The sequence below is a fragment of the Dama dama genome, chromosome 20 (assembly GCF_033118175.1).
Source record: "Dama dama isolate Ldn47 chromosome 20, ASM3311817v1, whole genome shotgun sequence".
Taxonomy (NCBI): domain Eukaryota; kingdom Metazoa; phylum Chordata; class Mammalia; order Artiodactyla; family Cervidae; genus Dama; species Dama dama.
Window position 1 is genome coordinate 96,916,345 of NC_083700.1, and position 15,574 is coordinate 96,931,918.

At 36.4% G+C, this 15,574-nt stretch overlaps 1 protein-coding gene across 4 annotated transcripts in view; it reads left to right on the forward strand.

Moving 5' to 3' along the window:
• The window catches only part of PIK3R3 (phosphoinositide-3-kinase regulatory subunit 3), a 96,604-nt gene that overhangs the window by 21,155 nt on the left and 59,875 nt on the right, over positions 1–15,574 (forward strand). Inside the window, exons 1-2 of one of the 4 annotated variants that reach the window (XM_061122021.1) lie at positions 1,464–1,532; positions 2,604–2,676. The exons of 2 other annotated variants lie outside the window; for them this stretch is intronic. Coding sequence is in view for 1 of the 2 variants with exons in the window: in XM_061122017.1 (XP_060978000.1) it covers positions 1,464–1,532 (69 nt within the window). In the remaining variant the exon portion in view is untranslated. Of the gene's footprint in view, positions 1–1,463; positions 1,533–2,603; positions 2,677–15,574 lie in introns of those variants that run through there. One more of the 4 variants, XM_061122017.1, reaches the window with a different exon arrangement.

Below are 15,574 nucleotides of genomic sequence, written 5' to 3' on the forward strand. Positions count from 1 at the left end.
TCATTCAACAGGGATTATTATCTCTGCTTTACAGGTGAAGAAAATGAGATTTAGCAAAGGTGACTGTTCAGAGTTATAAATTTGGTGAATGGCAGAGTAATAACTATTATAGTACTTATTGAGTAGTTACTGTGTCAGGCATTATTTTATTTAAATAGTCTTATTGAATAGTTTCCTCACATGTTGCTCAAATTTTCATTTCCCAGTTAGAAAAACAGACTTAGGAGAGTAATAATATAAGCAATAGATAACTATCAAAATATATCAACAAGTGCTCTTAGAAGTTCAAGAGAAGAGGGAGATCGTGGGTGGATGAAGGACTTTGAAGATGATATTTGAACTTGGACTATGAAGTTCAAGTTGTTGTTTTAGTTGCTGAATTGTGTCCGACTCTTTTGCGACACCATGGGCTGTAGCCCACCAGATTCCTCTGTTCATTGGGTTTCCCGGGCAAGTATTCTTGGAATGAGTTGCCATTTCCTTCTTCAGGGAATCTTTCCAACCCAGGGACTGAACCCATGTCTCCTACATTGACAGGCAGATTCTTTATCACTGAGCCACCTGGGAAGCCCATGAAGGATAGGTAGGATAGTCTTTTTTTGGGCCGCTGGGGGAGTTTCTTTGATTTACATTTTCCGCATTAAGAAAAGGTTTTCTATAATAGTCTAGTATATCATGTTTTGGGAGAAGGCAATGGCAACTCACTCCAGTACTTTTGCCTGGAAAATCCCACGGACGGAGGAGCCTGGTAGGCTGTGGTCCATGGGGTCGCTAAGAGTCAGACACGACTGAGCAACTTCACTTTCACTTTCCACTTTCATGCATTGGAGAAGGAAATGGCAACCCACTCCAGTGTTCTTGCCTGGAGAATCCCAGGGACGGGGGAGCCTGGTGGGCTGCCGTCTATGGGGTCGCACAGAGTCGGAAATGACTGAAGCAACTTAGCAGCAGCAGCAGCAGCATTCATGTTCCTGGGGCGTTTTGCTCAGATAAAAAAAAATTATTTTTGCTTATTTTTAGTTAAAAGACCAAGGCTATCTATAGATGTTGTAAGGACTCAACATAATTTCCAGATCTTAAGTGTATTGCGTTCAAGACTGCTTTAGAAGGAATGGAAGAAATTTGCTTCCAATCAGCTTTGCTAGTTGACTCATGAACTCCTTAGTAGGTCTTCTAGGACAGGTTTCAAATATAAATATAAATCAGCCTATTTATCTACATATGAATCGTAGGTTATTTTTCTCCTTACACAGTAATTTTTATCTGGGTATTATTTTTACATTGGTTAGTAGAAAACACTTCACTTAAAACAACAATGAAAAGGCCACCGAAAATTAGTTTTTTTCATGCTGAATTGAAATGGTGAAAAATAAGGACTTTTTAAGGTTTAAAATTCCGTAAACCTTAAAGTAGGTTTAAATTTCCTTTCTCCCAGTCTTGACACTTTCCTTCTATTGTTTTAGTGGAAGAAACATTTGAATATAGAATATTTTACATTAAGGAATCTTCAAGAACACATCAGAAAGGATTTAGTAAGTATGATCTCACATTACTCATAGTAGGAGTTGCTCTATGTGGATTTATTATTTATCAGGTTTTATATTTGGAGATGCCTATAATTGCTGTCTGTAAATTTCTGCAAAGTAGTCACCATTGCAGTCTGTCTCATTTTTAGATCAAGTCAGTATGTAATAGATTGTGGCTTCAAATGAGTACTTGATACTTTGTAATATAGGACTCATTTGGTAACTGCAAAGAAGTAAAGATAAAACAATTTAATGAGCTGTGTAAAGGTAGCTTCCATAGGGAAAGCACATTTTGAAAACAACTATGAAAAACTTACTATTACTGATTTGAGAAGAAATTAAAAATCTTTATAGTCTTTTAACCATAAAATAAATTGAATTTGTGATTAAGGAAATGTACCCTACTAAAAACAATTCCAGGTCCATATATTTTTAAAATCATGATTAAAAAAAAAAAAACTTCAGAAATTTACCAGCTTAACCATTTTTAAGTGTGTAGTTCAGTAGAGTTAAGCATATTCACATTATTATAGAGCATATCTCCAGCACTTTGTCATCTTGCAGATCTGAAATGCTGTACCCATTAAACAACTCCCTTTTCTGCCTCACCTTGGCACCTGGTAACCATGATTCTACTTCATGTTACTATGAATTTGACTACTTTAGATAGCTCATATAAGAAGAATCATACAGTGTCTATTTGTGAGTGCTATTCACTTCATATCATATCCTTAAGATTCATCTGTTTTGTAGACTGTGACATGTTTTCCTTCCTTTTTAATGCTAATATTTCATTGTATGTATATGCCACATTTTCTTTATCCATTCATCTCTCAGGGGACGTTAGGGTTGTTTTCACTGGTGGCAATTGTGAGTAGTGCTGTTGTGAAGGTAGGTATCCAGTATCTCTTTTGAGACCTTGCTTCCAGTTCTTTTGGATATATACTCAGATTGGTATTGTTGGATCAAATGGTATTTCTTTTTAAATTCTTTTTTGCTTATTTATTTTTTTCTTTTAATTTTTTAATTTTCGGATGCTGTACTGCACATCATGTGGGATCTTGGTCCCCTGACTAGGAATTGACCCGTGACCCTGGCAGTGGATATGAAGAGTCTTAACTACTATATCTCCAGAGAAGTCCCTCAAATGGTATTTCTATTTTTAATTTTTTGAGGTACCTCCATACTGTTTTCCCTAGTGGTTGGACCATTTTACAATCCTACCAACAGAAGGTTCCAGCCTCTCTAGATCTTCACCAACACTTGTCTTATTTTCCATTTTGTTTGGTTTTTTTTAATAGTAGCCACCCTTAACAGATTTATGAGTTCAGACTTTACAAGTTAGTTCTGTCAAACATTCATGGATAATTATAACTTTAGATAAATTCTTCTAGAGTCTAGAAAAATAACTATGCATTTGACTGTTCTGGGTATTTTGTATAAATAGAATCATAAATTTTTGTCCTTTTATGTCTGGTTTATTTCATTTGGCATGATGTTTCCAAGATTTATCTGTCTTGTAGCATGTATCAGAACTTCATTCCTTTTTGTGGCTGAATACTGTTCCTTTATATGTATATATTACTTTCTGTATATCTATCAATTTGTTGGTGGACACTTGTTTTCCCAACAAATATAATTTTTAAAAGATACAGTTTATTATAGCAGCAACAGCAGCAACAGCAATTTAAAAAATACCTGGGAACAAAATCAACACAAGATATTCATGACCTTTTATGGAGAATATTATAAAATTTTTTTGAAAGACATTAGAGAAGATCTAAATAAATTGGGATACCATATTAATGAACAGGAAGACTCAGTATCATAAAAAACATTAGTTCTTTCCAAATTAATTTATAAGTTCAATACAATTCTATTTAATAATAGGGTATTTCATTTAACTTGACAACCTCTATCCAAAATTTACATAGGAGAGCAAACTACCAATAAATATTTGGATAATTTTTTAGATAGTATGACTTCTAAAGCCATACTATCTGAACACTGTAATATTGGCACAGGATAGACCACAATGGAGCAGAATAGAGGCCAGAAACAGAACCTCTTCATGTAAGGAAATTTAATATATGACAGAGTTTTGCAGATGAGTGAGGAAATAATGGACTGACTAAACAGTTTAAATGGTAATGAAACAATGGGATATCTATATGAAAATAATGGAATTTCTATTCACAGCATATATACAAGTAAGAAAGTGAAAATGTTAGTTGCTCTGTAGTAATTAAAGATGTAAATATGAAAAACTTTTAGAAATAATTTGTAATTTGAATGACAAAGGAAAATACTAACAAATATATCTATTATCAAAATAAAATTGCAGTTGTCAAAAGAAAACATGAAATGAAATATACCCTATCATCTAGGAGAAAATGTTTGTAAAACACTTAACTAAAAAGAATAGGGACTTCCCTGGTGGTCCAGTGGTTAAGAATCTGCCATTCGATGCAGGGAATGCAGATTCAATCCCCGTGGGGGAACTAAGATCCCACATGCCTCGGGGCAACTACTGAGCCCTCTTGCCACAGTTAAGACCTGGTGCAGCCAAAAATAAATAAATATATTTTTAAAATAATTAATATACAGATATACAAAGAATATTTTATAAACCAGTAATAATGATAGTGGACTGGAAATTCATAGAAGAAATGCAAATGAACTATAAACATGACGAAGTCTTTAATCTTAGTCATGGAAATGCAAATTAAAACCTCAAATAATACATCATACTTGTCATTTTGGTAAGGAGGTGGAATAATGGGAACTCTCATGTACTGCTGTGGGGAGTGAGTATCACTTGAAACTCCACTTTAGAAGATAGTTTAGAAGTATCTGACATAGTGTATACCCTAGGGAAACTTGAGAAGGTGGGCAAGAGTTTGTATGTGTAACAATATGAGAAAGTTCATAGCAATATTATTTGTTAAAGCAAAAAACTGCACACTGCGCAAAAGGCATCAATAATAGAGTGAAGGAATTGTAGAATATTTATGTAGTAGTAGGGAACAGTGAAAATAACCACAGCTACATGTAATTGCCAACATCCATTGGAGCATAGAAAAAGCAAGAGAATTCCAGAAAAACATATGCTTCATTGACTATGCTAAAGCCTTTGACTATGTGGATCACAACAAACTGTGGAAAAAATTCTTAAAAGAGATGGGAATACCAGACCACCTTACCTGCCTCCTGAGAAACCTGTATGCAGGTCAAGAAGCAACTGTTAGAACCAGACATGGAACAATGGACTGGTTCCAAATTGGGAAGGGAGTACGTTAAGGCTGTATATTGTTGCCTGGCTTATTTAACTTATATGTAGAATACATCTTGCAAAGTTCCGGGCTGGAAGAAGCACAAGCTGGAATCAAGATTGCTGGGAGAAATACCAATAACCTCAGAGATGCAGATGACACCACCCTTATGGCAGAAAGCAAAGAGGAATTAAAGAGCCTCTTGATGAAGGTGAAAGAGGAGAGTGAAAAAGCTGGCTTAAAATCCAACATTCAAAAAACGAAGATCACGGCATCCAGTCCCATCACTTCATGGCAAGTAGATGGGGAAACAATGGAAAAGTGACGGACTTTATTTTCTTGGGCTCCAAAATCACTGCAGATGGTGACTGTAGCCATGAAATAAAAAGATGTTTGCTCCTTGGAAGAAAACTTATGACAAACCTAGACAGCATATTAAAAAGCAGAGACATTACTTTGCCGACAAAGGTCCATGTAGTGGTTTTTCCAGTAGTCATGCATGGTTGTGAGAGTTGGACCATGAAGAAGGCTGAATGCCGAAGAATTGATGCTTTTGAACTGTGGTGTTGGAGAAGACTCTTCAGAGTCCCTTGGACTGCAAGAAGATCAAGTCAGTCAATCCTAAAGGAAATCAGTCCTGAGTCTTCATTGGAAGGACTGATGCTGAAGCTGAAGGTCTAATACTTTGGTGAAAACCTCATGCAAAGAGCTGACTCATTAGAAAAGACTGTGTTAGAAAAAAGACTATGTTAGAAAGACTGAAGGCAGGAGGAGAAGGGGATGACAGAAGACAAGATGGTTGGATGGCATCACTGACTCAATGGACATGGGTTTGAACAAGCTCCAGGAGATGGTGAAGGACAGGGAAGCCTGGCATGCTATAGTCCGTGGGGTTGTAAAGAGTCAGATACGATTGAGCAACTGAACAACAACACATCTATCAATATAAACGAATCTTAAAGACATGTACAGAGTGAAATGCTATGGAATGATTCTTCCTTCTGAAAGTTATAAAGAGACAAAATATTTTAGGAGATGGAGCCCTTGGGGAAAAATAATAAGGGAATTTGGGAGATTTAAAAAGCAGTGGCAGAGGAAGAAAAGTTTGGCAAGGAGTCTGAAAAGGAACAGTCAGACATACAATGAAGTATAACTGAGAAGGATCAAGACCAGGTAGTTTTTCTGTCATATATAAAATTGTAGTACTGGGTTGAAGGTAAGGCTTGATTTGAAACACATCACTCTTTCTGTGATTGGTCTTTATGTGTGTGTATTTTTATATTTTCTTTGTTATGAGGTTACAGAAGGTCTCTTAAAAAGGCCTGATAAAAGTCTGTTTTAAATTGGAATTTTAAAAGTAACTTTGTAAAAAAAAAAGTAACTTTGTTTGCCTTCTTTTCTATTATTGAGATATAATTCACATGCTGTTATATTCACCATTTTAAAATATACAATTCAGTAGCTTTTAGTATATTCATAAAGTTGTGCAGCCAACTAATTCCAGAACACTAAAAAATGTAGGAATTTCCCTGGTGGTCCAGTGGTTAAGACTCTGCATTTCTACTGCAGGGGACATGGGAACTAAGATCCCACATGCTGCATGTAGCACAGAGCACCCCATAAAATGTTGTAAACCTTGTAGCCTTAGCAGTTACTCCCTATTCTGCTTACCCAAGCCCATAGCAACCACTGACCTACTCCTGTCTTTATGGATTTGCCTGTTCTGGACATTTCATATAAATGGCATGATACAGTATATAGCCATTTGTGTTTGACTTCTTTCAGATAGCAAAATGTTTTCAAGGTTCATCTATTTGTAGCATATATCAGTGCTTCATTTCTTTTTGTGGCTGAGTAATATTCCACTTTATGTATCTACCACATTTGTTTAAGTGGTAAAGAATCCACCTGCCAATACAGGAGACACAAGAGATGCAGGTTCAATCCCTGGGTTGGAAAGATCCTGGATAAGGAAGTGGCAACCCACTCCAGTATTCTTGCCCGGAAAATTCCATGGACAGAGAAGCCTGGTGGGCTACAGTTCATGGGATTGCAGAGTCAGACAAGACTGAGTGACTGAACACACATTTGGTTTTCCTTCATTAGTTGATAGATATTTGGGTTGTTTCTACTTTTCAGCTATTATGAAGAATGCCGCTATGAACATTCATGTGCAGAATTTTTAATTTTCCGTTTTCTTGGGTAAATACCTTGGAGTGGAATTGCTGAGTCATATGGTAACTTTATGTTTAAGTTTTTGAGGAACTGGCAAACTGTTTTCCACAGTGGCTGCTGCATGATCTTACATCCTTGCCAGCAACATATGACAGTTCCATTTCTTCTGCATCCTCATCAACACTGTTATCTGTCATTTTTATTGCAGACATTCTAGCAGATGTAAAGTGGTATCTCATTGTGGTTTTGATTTACATTTCCTTGATGACTAGTGAAGTTGAGCATTTTTCATGTGCATATTGGACATTTGTATATCTTCTTTGCTGCAATGTCTGTTCAATATTTTATTCCCTGTGGGGGCTATTCTAGGTAGAATTGTTTTCTTTTTTAAATTTTTTATTTACTTATTTACTTTTGACTGTGCTGGGTCTTCATTGCTACCGGCTTTTTTCTAGTTGCAGTAAGCAGGGTCTACTGTAGTTGCAGTGAGTGGGGACTATTCTCTAGTTGCGGTGTACAGGCTTCTCATTGCGGTGGCCTCTCTTATTATGGGGCACGGGCTCCAGGGAGTGTGGGCTTTAGTAGTTGTGTCATGTGGGCTCAGTGGTATGGCTCCCAGGTTGTAGAATACAGGCTCAGTTGTTGTGGCACACAGGCCTAGTTGTTCCGCAGCATGTGGGATCTTCCCAGATCAGGGATGGAACCCATGTCAACTGCATTGGTAGGCAGACTGGTCACCACTGAGCCACCAGAGAATTGTTTTCTTAATGTCGGTTTTGATTATTAATTGCTAGTGTGTAGGAATTCAATTGACTTTTTCTTTACTAACTAAATTGTTAATAATGGTTTCTTTTGGGATATGATTATAGGAGGCTTGCACTTTTTTTTTAAGTTCCTGTTAGGAACTAGGCCGCACAGCAGGAAGTGAGCAACAGATGAGCAAGCCAAGCTTTATCTGCAGCTCCCCATAATTCCCCACTGCTTGTATTACTGCCTAAAACATATTTCCCTGCCCTCCCTCCCTTCCATAGAAAAATCGTCTTCCATGAAACTGGTCCCTGGTGCCAAAAAGGTTGGGGACCGCTGCATTATCAGGTTGAGGAAAATCCCTTCTGCTCCTAGTTTGTTGAGTGTTTTTATGTTGAAAGATTGATTTTTGTCAAGTGCTTTTTCTGCATCTATTGTGATGGCTAAACCTTATTCTTTTATTCTGTTAATAAGGTATGTCATTGATTTCTGTTTGTTGAACCAACCTTGCATTCCTGGACCAAATCTCACCTAGTCATGGTGTATGATCCTTTTTATGTTTTGTTGGAGTTGCTAGTTTGCTAGTATTTAATTGCGGATTTTTGTATCTTTGTTCCTATTGGGATATTGGGTCCATAGTTTTCTTCTCTTGTGTTGTCTTTTTCTGGTATTGGTGTCAGAGTAATACTGGCCTCGTGCAATGAGTTGGAAGGAGTTGCCTCCTCTGTTTTGCTAATTCCTCTTTTCCCCCTAATGTCCAATCCTAGTTTTCTTCAGTTCTGTTGTTACTTCAAAAATTTTAGTGCTATTTTTCTGATTCTTTTTTTTTTTTTTTTTTTAACAAACACCTAAAAATACTTTACAGTCTTCATAATTGCATTTAGTGTACCAATTGGGAGTGTGATTCATGGTACACAGCAAACCTTAAATGAAATCTACCTAAGATGCTGTCTTTCTTGGACAGTCAAGCACAAGGATAGGAGGAACTATTTAGGTGTAATCAAACATTTTATAGGTAAGACAAGAGAGTTTAAGAGGATTCTTAAGGTTACATTACTAGATAATGGCCAAGCTTGGAGATTTTGTTTTAGACCTGTAGCTTTCTATGTGTTTGTGAGCAATACTAAGAAATAGTATTCTGTTTAGTTGAATGGAATATGTCTAAAACTTATCATGTTATAATCATCATATTTTCCAATGGAGAAGTCCTTAGACATATAATGAATTCATTGCTATCAGGAAGATATTATTGGAATCTTCAAAGCAGTTAATTTTAACTGAAGGAACTGCTATTTACCTAAATTATATCATGTAAGTGGACAAAAAAATAAAGTCAGTGTCAAAATAAATTGAAATCTGAAGGAACTCTTGTCTCTAGGTTGGGAAAAGAAACAAAGGGAACAGAAATCACATTACTATTTCAACCTGAATGGTTTTTTTTTTAAATATTAAAAAAGTCTGAGGTTTATTTAGCATTTTATCTGAGGTGCTAATGAGAGTAAAAGAACATGAAGATCAATCCCACATTCAATTTTAAGGGGTCTTGATGTAGTGAAAGCACTCAGACTAACAATTTAATGCCTTATGTTTACAACACACAAAAAATACTGTAAGGATTTCCTGTCCAAAGGAGATAGTCTGAATATCTGCAAAGTCTTCCCAATCTGAAGACTCCCAACACCCATTGTTCAGCTGTTTTTCCCAATTCTGACCTGGAACTCTGGACAGAACAAGTAGTACAGAAAGCTTTTCTAGGCAGAAGAGTCTCTGCTGCTGCTATTTAGTCACTAAGCCTGACACTTTGCGACCCTATGGACTGTAGCCCGCCAGGCTTCTCTGTCCATGGGATTTTCCAGGCAAGAATATTGGAGTGGATTGCCATTTCCTTCTCCACAGACTAAATTTTTTAACTTTTAATTATTAATTAAATGTTACTTCTATTAACTGTTAAATATATTTTTTTTGCTTATGAGACAGTCTTTCAGAAAAATGTATTTTCAAAGAAAAAAATAAGCAATATAATTTTAAGAAAATAACATATATGTTTCTAAAGATAAAATCATAACTTCAATTTTACTGAGCCAAGAAGCTCAACTAGAAGTATTTGCTGGAAATTGCAGTTTTCTGTCTCAATGTCAATAATGTACAAATGAAATTCTGTGTTGTGATTGGCTTATGTACTGTTTTCATTCAGAGATTAGTTTTGCCAGCAATATCTGATTTGGGATCGGAATTTATCTCACAAAGCAGGTTGGTTTTTGGGACATAGGAAAGGGTCAGTGTTACTAATGAGCATGCTACAGGGAGAAAATTTCAGTGGAGAAAAATAGCATTTGTTCATGCATGAACAAAATTGTGCTGTAATTCAATGTTGTATGCCAAATAGCCTGTGAAGTCTGGATTGGAGTGTGGCAGCTTGGGATGGGGGATGGTATTTAATCATTATCTTTGAAAAAGAAGTTGGTTAAAGGTGTCAATTGTTTTCTTTTAGAAAGATGAAATGTTTTTGTTTCTTTATCTCTTATTTTCATAATTTTATTTTTAGGTTTTCAAAAAGCTGAGGATTTAAGTGAAAATTTTTTCTTCCTTCTGAATAGTTGTTTTTTTCCTCTGGATAGTCTGATCCACCAGTTATTCTTTTCTAAGCATTTTTCTGTATCTAAGATTATATCAGCATCCACAGTATTTCTGGTTCTTTTTTAAAAGTTCTCTAAAATGAAATAGGTTCATCAGTTTTAGGAACTGTATTTTATTTATTATTATTTAATATTTATTTATATATTTTTGACTGCATCGGATCTTAGTTGTGGCACACAGGATCTTTGTTGTGGTGCAAGGGCTTCATGGTAGTTGTCATTTGTGGACTCTGTAGTTTCTGGTGCATGGGCTTAGTTGCCCCTTGGCGTGTGGGATCTTAGTTCCCCGACCAGGGATTGAACCCATGTCCCCTGCATTGGAAGGCGGATTCTTAAACACTAGATCACCAGGGACGTCCCTAGGAACTGAATTTTAATAGAATTATTTAGTTTTGTTACTTTTGTGTTTAAAACCATGTGTAATTTCAGACTATTCACAGATACATGTACTGGGAAGTTTTCTCTTGTTCCCTGGTTCCTTTGCAGTGGTTAGTAACTGCTGCTTTCATGTTTCCAGAAATTCAGAGTAATTTTTTAATAAAATGGTCATCTAAAGTACCATGGTTAAAACTTTATTCAGGTAGTCAGAATTTATCATCTGATGAAATATTTCAGATCTGTTATGTGTACTTGATAACATCGTTTGCCTTTGACAATGGAGGTGGTGGTTAGTTGCTAAGTTGTGTCTGACTTTTGTGACCCCATGGACTGTAGCCTGCCAGGCTCCTCTGTCCATGACATTTTCCAGACAAGAATACTAGAGTGGGTTGCCATTTCCTTCTCCAGTGGATCTTCCCAACCCAGGAATCAAACCCAGGTCTCCTGCATTGCTGGCAGATTCCAAACTGAGCTACAAGGGAAACCTTTGACAATACTTCACAAGATAATTTCTTTATTTACTTAGTATTATTTACACAGTACTCTCAAAAACATATGGTAAAGGTTTATATAAATGAAACATTTTTCTTAAACTGAGAATTTTTAGGTCAGGGATATTTGCAGAAGATAGAATTAAAAAAAAAAAAACAAATGTAAGAGGTTGATACAGAACAATTTAAAGAAAGCATTGCAAGTTCCTTTTTTACTTTTGGGTGATTGATCAGAATCAATATCTAAATATAGCTTAAATGAGTTAACTGTAAAAAGGAAACATGAAATAGTAGTAGTTTATTTCTTCTTTGCCTTTATTGAATTAAAAAGTTTCTGATCTACTAGTTTGCCATCTCGAGTTATACTCAACTGCCAGTAACAGTTGACTAAGCCAGAGGTCCTAGGGACTTTTTTCCTAATACAGAGATGACTGCTTTTATGTTTGCCTTTTGGTTCTGCTTAGGTGTGGTTTAGTGGTAACTTAAGTATCCTGTTAATGCCTAATAAATATTTTTGGTGTCCACTGTGTCACCTCTAGGTAAGAAAAAAAACTTTTTCTCTACCTTTATATGTTCAGTTACTGGGGATTTCAAGTTAAATTCACAATTGCCAGATTAACAAAGGAAAAAGGTTTATCCCTCATGCACAGGAGTGTTGCAGAAAAGAAGTGAAAACCCAAAGAAGCAGTTAGGCTTAAGAGCTTGTATGTCATATTTTTTCTTTTAAATTGGACTATAATTGATATATAACATTATGTTAGTTTCAGGTATGCAGTATAATGATTTGATATATGTATATATTGTGAAGTGATCACAGTAAGTCTAGTTAACATCTATCACCATGTATAGTTACAAATTTTTTTCTCATGATGAGAACGTTTAAGACTTATTATTCTCTTAGTAACTTTCGAACATAATATATAGTATTATTGACTGTGGTCATCATGCTGTACATTGCATTCCCAGGACTTATTTATTTTATACCTGGAAATTTGTATCTTTTCACCACCTTCACCCATTTTGCTCGTCTCTCATTCCTTGCCTCTGGCAGTCACCAATCTGTTCTATCTATGAGTTGTGTTTTTTTTCTTTTTCTTTCAGATTCTACATACAAGTGAGATCATACAGTATTTATCTGTCTTATTTCACTCAGCATAAGCCTTCAAGGTCCATCCATGTTGCCACAAATGGAATGATTATTTTCTTTTTATGACTGAATAATATTCTATTATATATGTGTGTATATATGTATATACACATTGGCTGTGCCAATGTGGCTTGTGGGATCTTAGTTCCCTGACCAGGGATTGAACCCAGGCCACAGCAGTGAAAGCCTGAAAGCACTGAGTCCTAACCACTGGACCTCCAGGGAATTCCCTCCATTGTATATGTTTTCTTTATCTATGCATCCATCTGTGGACATTTAGATTGTTTCTGTATCTTGGCCATTGTAAATTATGCTGCAGTGTACATGGGGGTCCTTCTCTCTTTTTGAGTGAATATTCTCTTGTTTTTGGATAAATACCCAAAAGTGGAGATGCTGGTTTGTACATCAATTCTATTTTTCATTTTTTAAGGAATCTATAGTTGCTGTACCAATTTACATTCCTACTGACAATTCATGAGGGCTTTGTTTTCTCCACATCCTTGCCAACACTTGTTATTTCTTGTCTTTTTGTTTATTTATTTGTGGCTGTTCTGGGTCTTTGTTGCTGCGTGGGCTTTCTCTCTAGTTGTGGTGTGTGGGCTGCTTACTACAATTGCCTCTCTTGTGAGCACAGGCTCTAGGGCGTTTGGGCTTCAGTAGCTGTGGCTCCCGGCTCTATGACACAGGCTCAGTGGTGTGGCTCATGGGCTTAGTTGCTCTGTAGCATATGTGGGATCTTCCCAGATCAGGGATCGAACCCATGTCTACTGCATTGGCAGGTGGATTCTTTACCACTAAGCTACCAGGGAAGCTGTTTTGTCTTTTTCATAATAGCCATTGTAACAGATGTGATGTGATATCTATTGTAGTTTTATTTGGATTTCCTTGATAATTAGTGATGTTGAGCACCTTTTCATGTAACAGCCATCTGTATGTCTTTTTGGAAAAGTGGCTGTTCAGATCCTCTGCCCATTTTTTATCAGATTTTTTGCTATTGAGTTGCATAACTTTTTTAATATATTTTAGATAGTAATCTCTTGATATGACTTTCAGCTATTTTCTCCCATTCAGTCGGTTGCTTTTTCATTTTGTTGATAGCTTTCTTTGCTGTACAGAAGCTTTTTAGTTTGATGTAGTCCCAGTTGTTGATTTTTGCTTTTGTTGCCTTTGCTTTTGGTGTCAAATCCAAAAAACCATTGCCAAGACTTATGTCAAGGAGCTTACCTTCTGTTTTCTTCTGGGAATTTTATGGTTTCAGCTCTTATGTATGATTGTTTAATCCACTTAAAAAATGTTTATTTATTTGGCCGTACTGGGTCTTAGTTGCAGCATGCAGGATCTTTAGTTGTGGCATGTGAACTCAGTTTTAACATGTAGGCTCCGGTTCCCTGACCAGGGATTGAACCCAGGGCCCCTGCATTGATTGGTAGCATGGTGTCTTGGCGACTGAACCACCAGGGAAGTCCCTCTGCTGTTTCTTAATTGCCTTAGCTCAAAATAATGCTCATGCCAAAGTGGCATATTTTGATCCCCTTCACTGAGGCATGTTTTGTTCTATAATACATCTGGCCTTCTGAATAGGGTGTCAGATCAGAATCTGAGCCTCTTCTTTATCCTAGCTCTTTTTTTTTTTTTTTTTTTGGTTTAACAATTCAGTTATATATAAACCTTTTGTACATGAACAAAAAGTGGCGATAAGAAAAAATATTCCCCTTTTAAACACAGGCCTGATTAAATTAGCAGTTCTTAAGCTTTTTGGTTTGGAACCTTGACACCCTTAAACATTATTGAAGTCCCTAAAGAGTTTTTGTTTATGGAAGTTATATCTATTGTTACTATATTAGAAGCTAAAACTGGGAAAGTTTGAAAATGATTACCTTATTCATTTGAAAATAACATTAATAAAACTGTTAATGTAACATAAATGACATATTTTAAATGAAAAATAATTTCTAAATCAAATTTAGAAGAATGGCATTGGTTTTCTTTTTTTTTAAATCTCTTTAATCTCTGGTTAATAAAGGGCAGATGGATTCTTATATCTACTTCTTTCATATGTTGTGATATGTTGTTTTGATTGAAGTCTATGAAGAAAAATCTAGTCTCACACAGGTATGTAATTGCAAAAGGGAGGAATATTTTAACATAATTAATATTAGTGTTTAAGCCCTTCCTTGACGCTACAGCAAAACTTTAATAGTTTCTTAAAGGTTAGTTGAAATGTGGAATCAAAAACCATATCCAGTTTCCTTTGTGGTCCAGTGGTTAAGAATTCACTTTGCAGTGCAAGGGACACTAGTTCCATCCCTGGTCCAGGAAGATCCTACATGCCATGGAACAACTAAGCCCATGTGCTGCAACTACTGTAGCCTTTGTGGCTAGAGCCAGTGATCTGCAACAAGAGAAGCCACCACAACGAGAAGCCCATGCACTGCAATGAAGAGTTGTCCTTGCTCGCCACAAACAGAGAAAGCCCATGTGCAGCAACAAAGACCTTCCACAGCCAAATAACTAAATAAATCTTAAAGGGAATTTCCCGGTGGTTCAGTGGTTAAGACTGCGCTTCCAATGCAGGGGGAGTGGGTTTGATCCCTGGTCTAGGAATAAAATCCCCCATGCTGCATAGCATACCTGAAAAATGAGGGGAAAAAAAAAAAACAACAAAACTTCTCAAACAGCTTTTCAGACTCTTACTATATTATAGTCCGTTGGTCTGTCTTGTACTTTAGTGGATTTCTTAGCCATGCATGATTTTAAAACATCATAAATTGTTGTAGTCCATTTGGGTTACCATAATAAAAATATTTTAGACAAGGTAGCTTATCAACAGCAGAAATTTATTGTTCATGGTTCTGGAGGCTGAGAAATCTATAATCAAGGTGCCATCAGATTTGGTATCTGGTGAGAACTCACCTTCACATTCATAGGTGGCTATGCTGTCTGTGTCCTTATGTGGTAAAAGTGGGATCTAGACGGCTAAGGGAGGTCTCTGGGCTCTTCTTTTATAAGGATTCTGATCCCATTAATGAAGCCCACATCCTCATGACCTAATCACCTCCCAGAGACCCTCACCTCCAAATAACATCATATTGGGAGTTAGGGTTTAATATATGAATTGTGTGGGCATATGTTAGGCTATACCCTGCAGGCCTGCAAGCCCTGCCTGTTCTTGCCCTGCTTAAAGACTGAAGAAAGAGCTCGG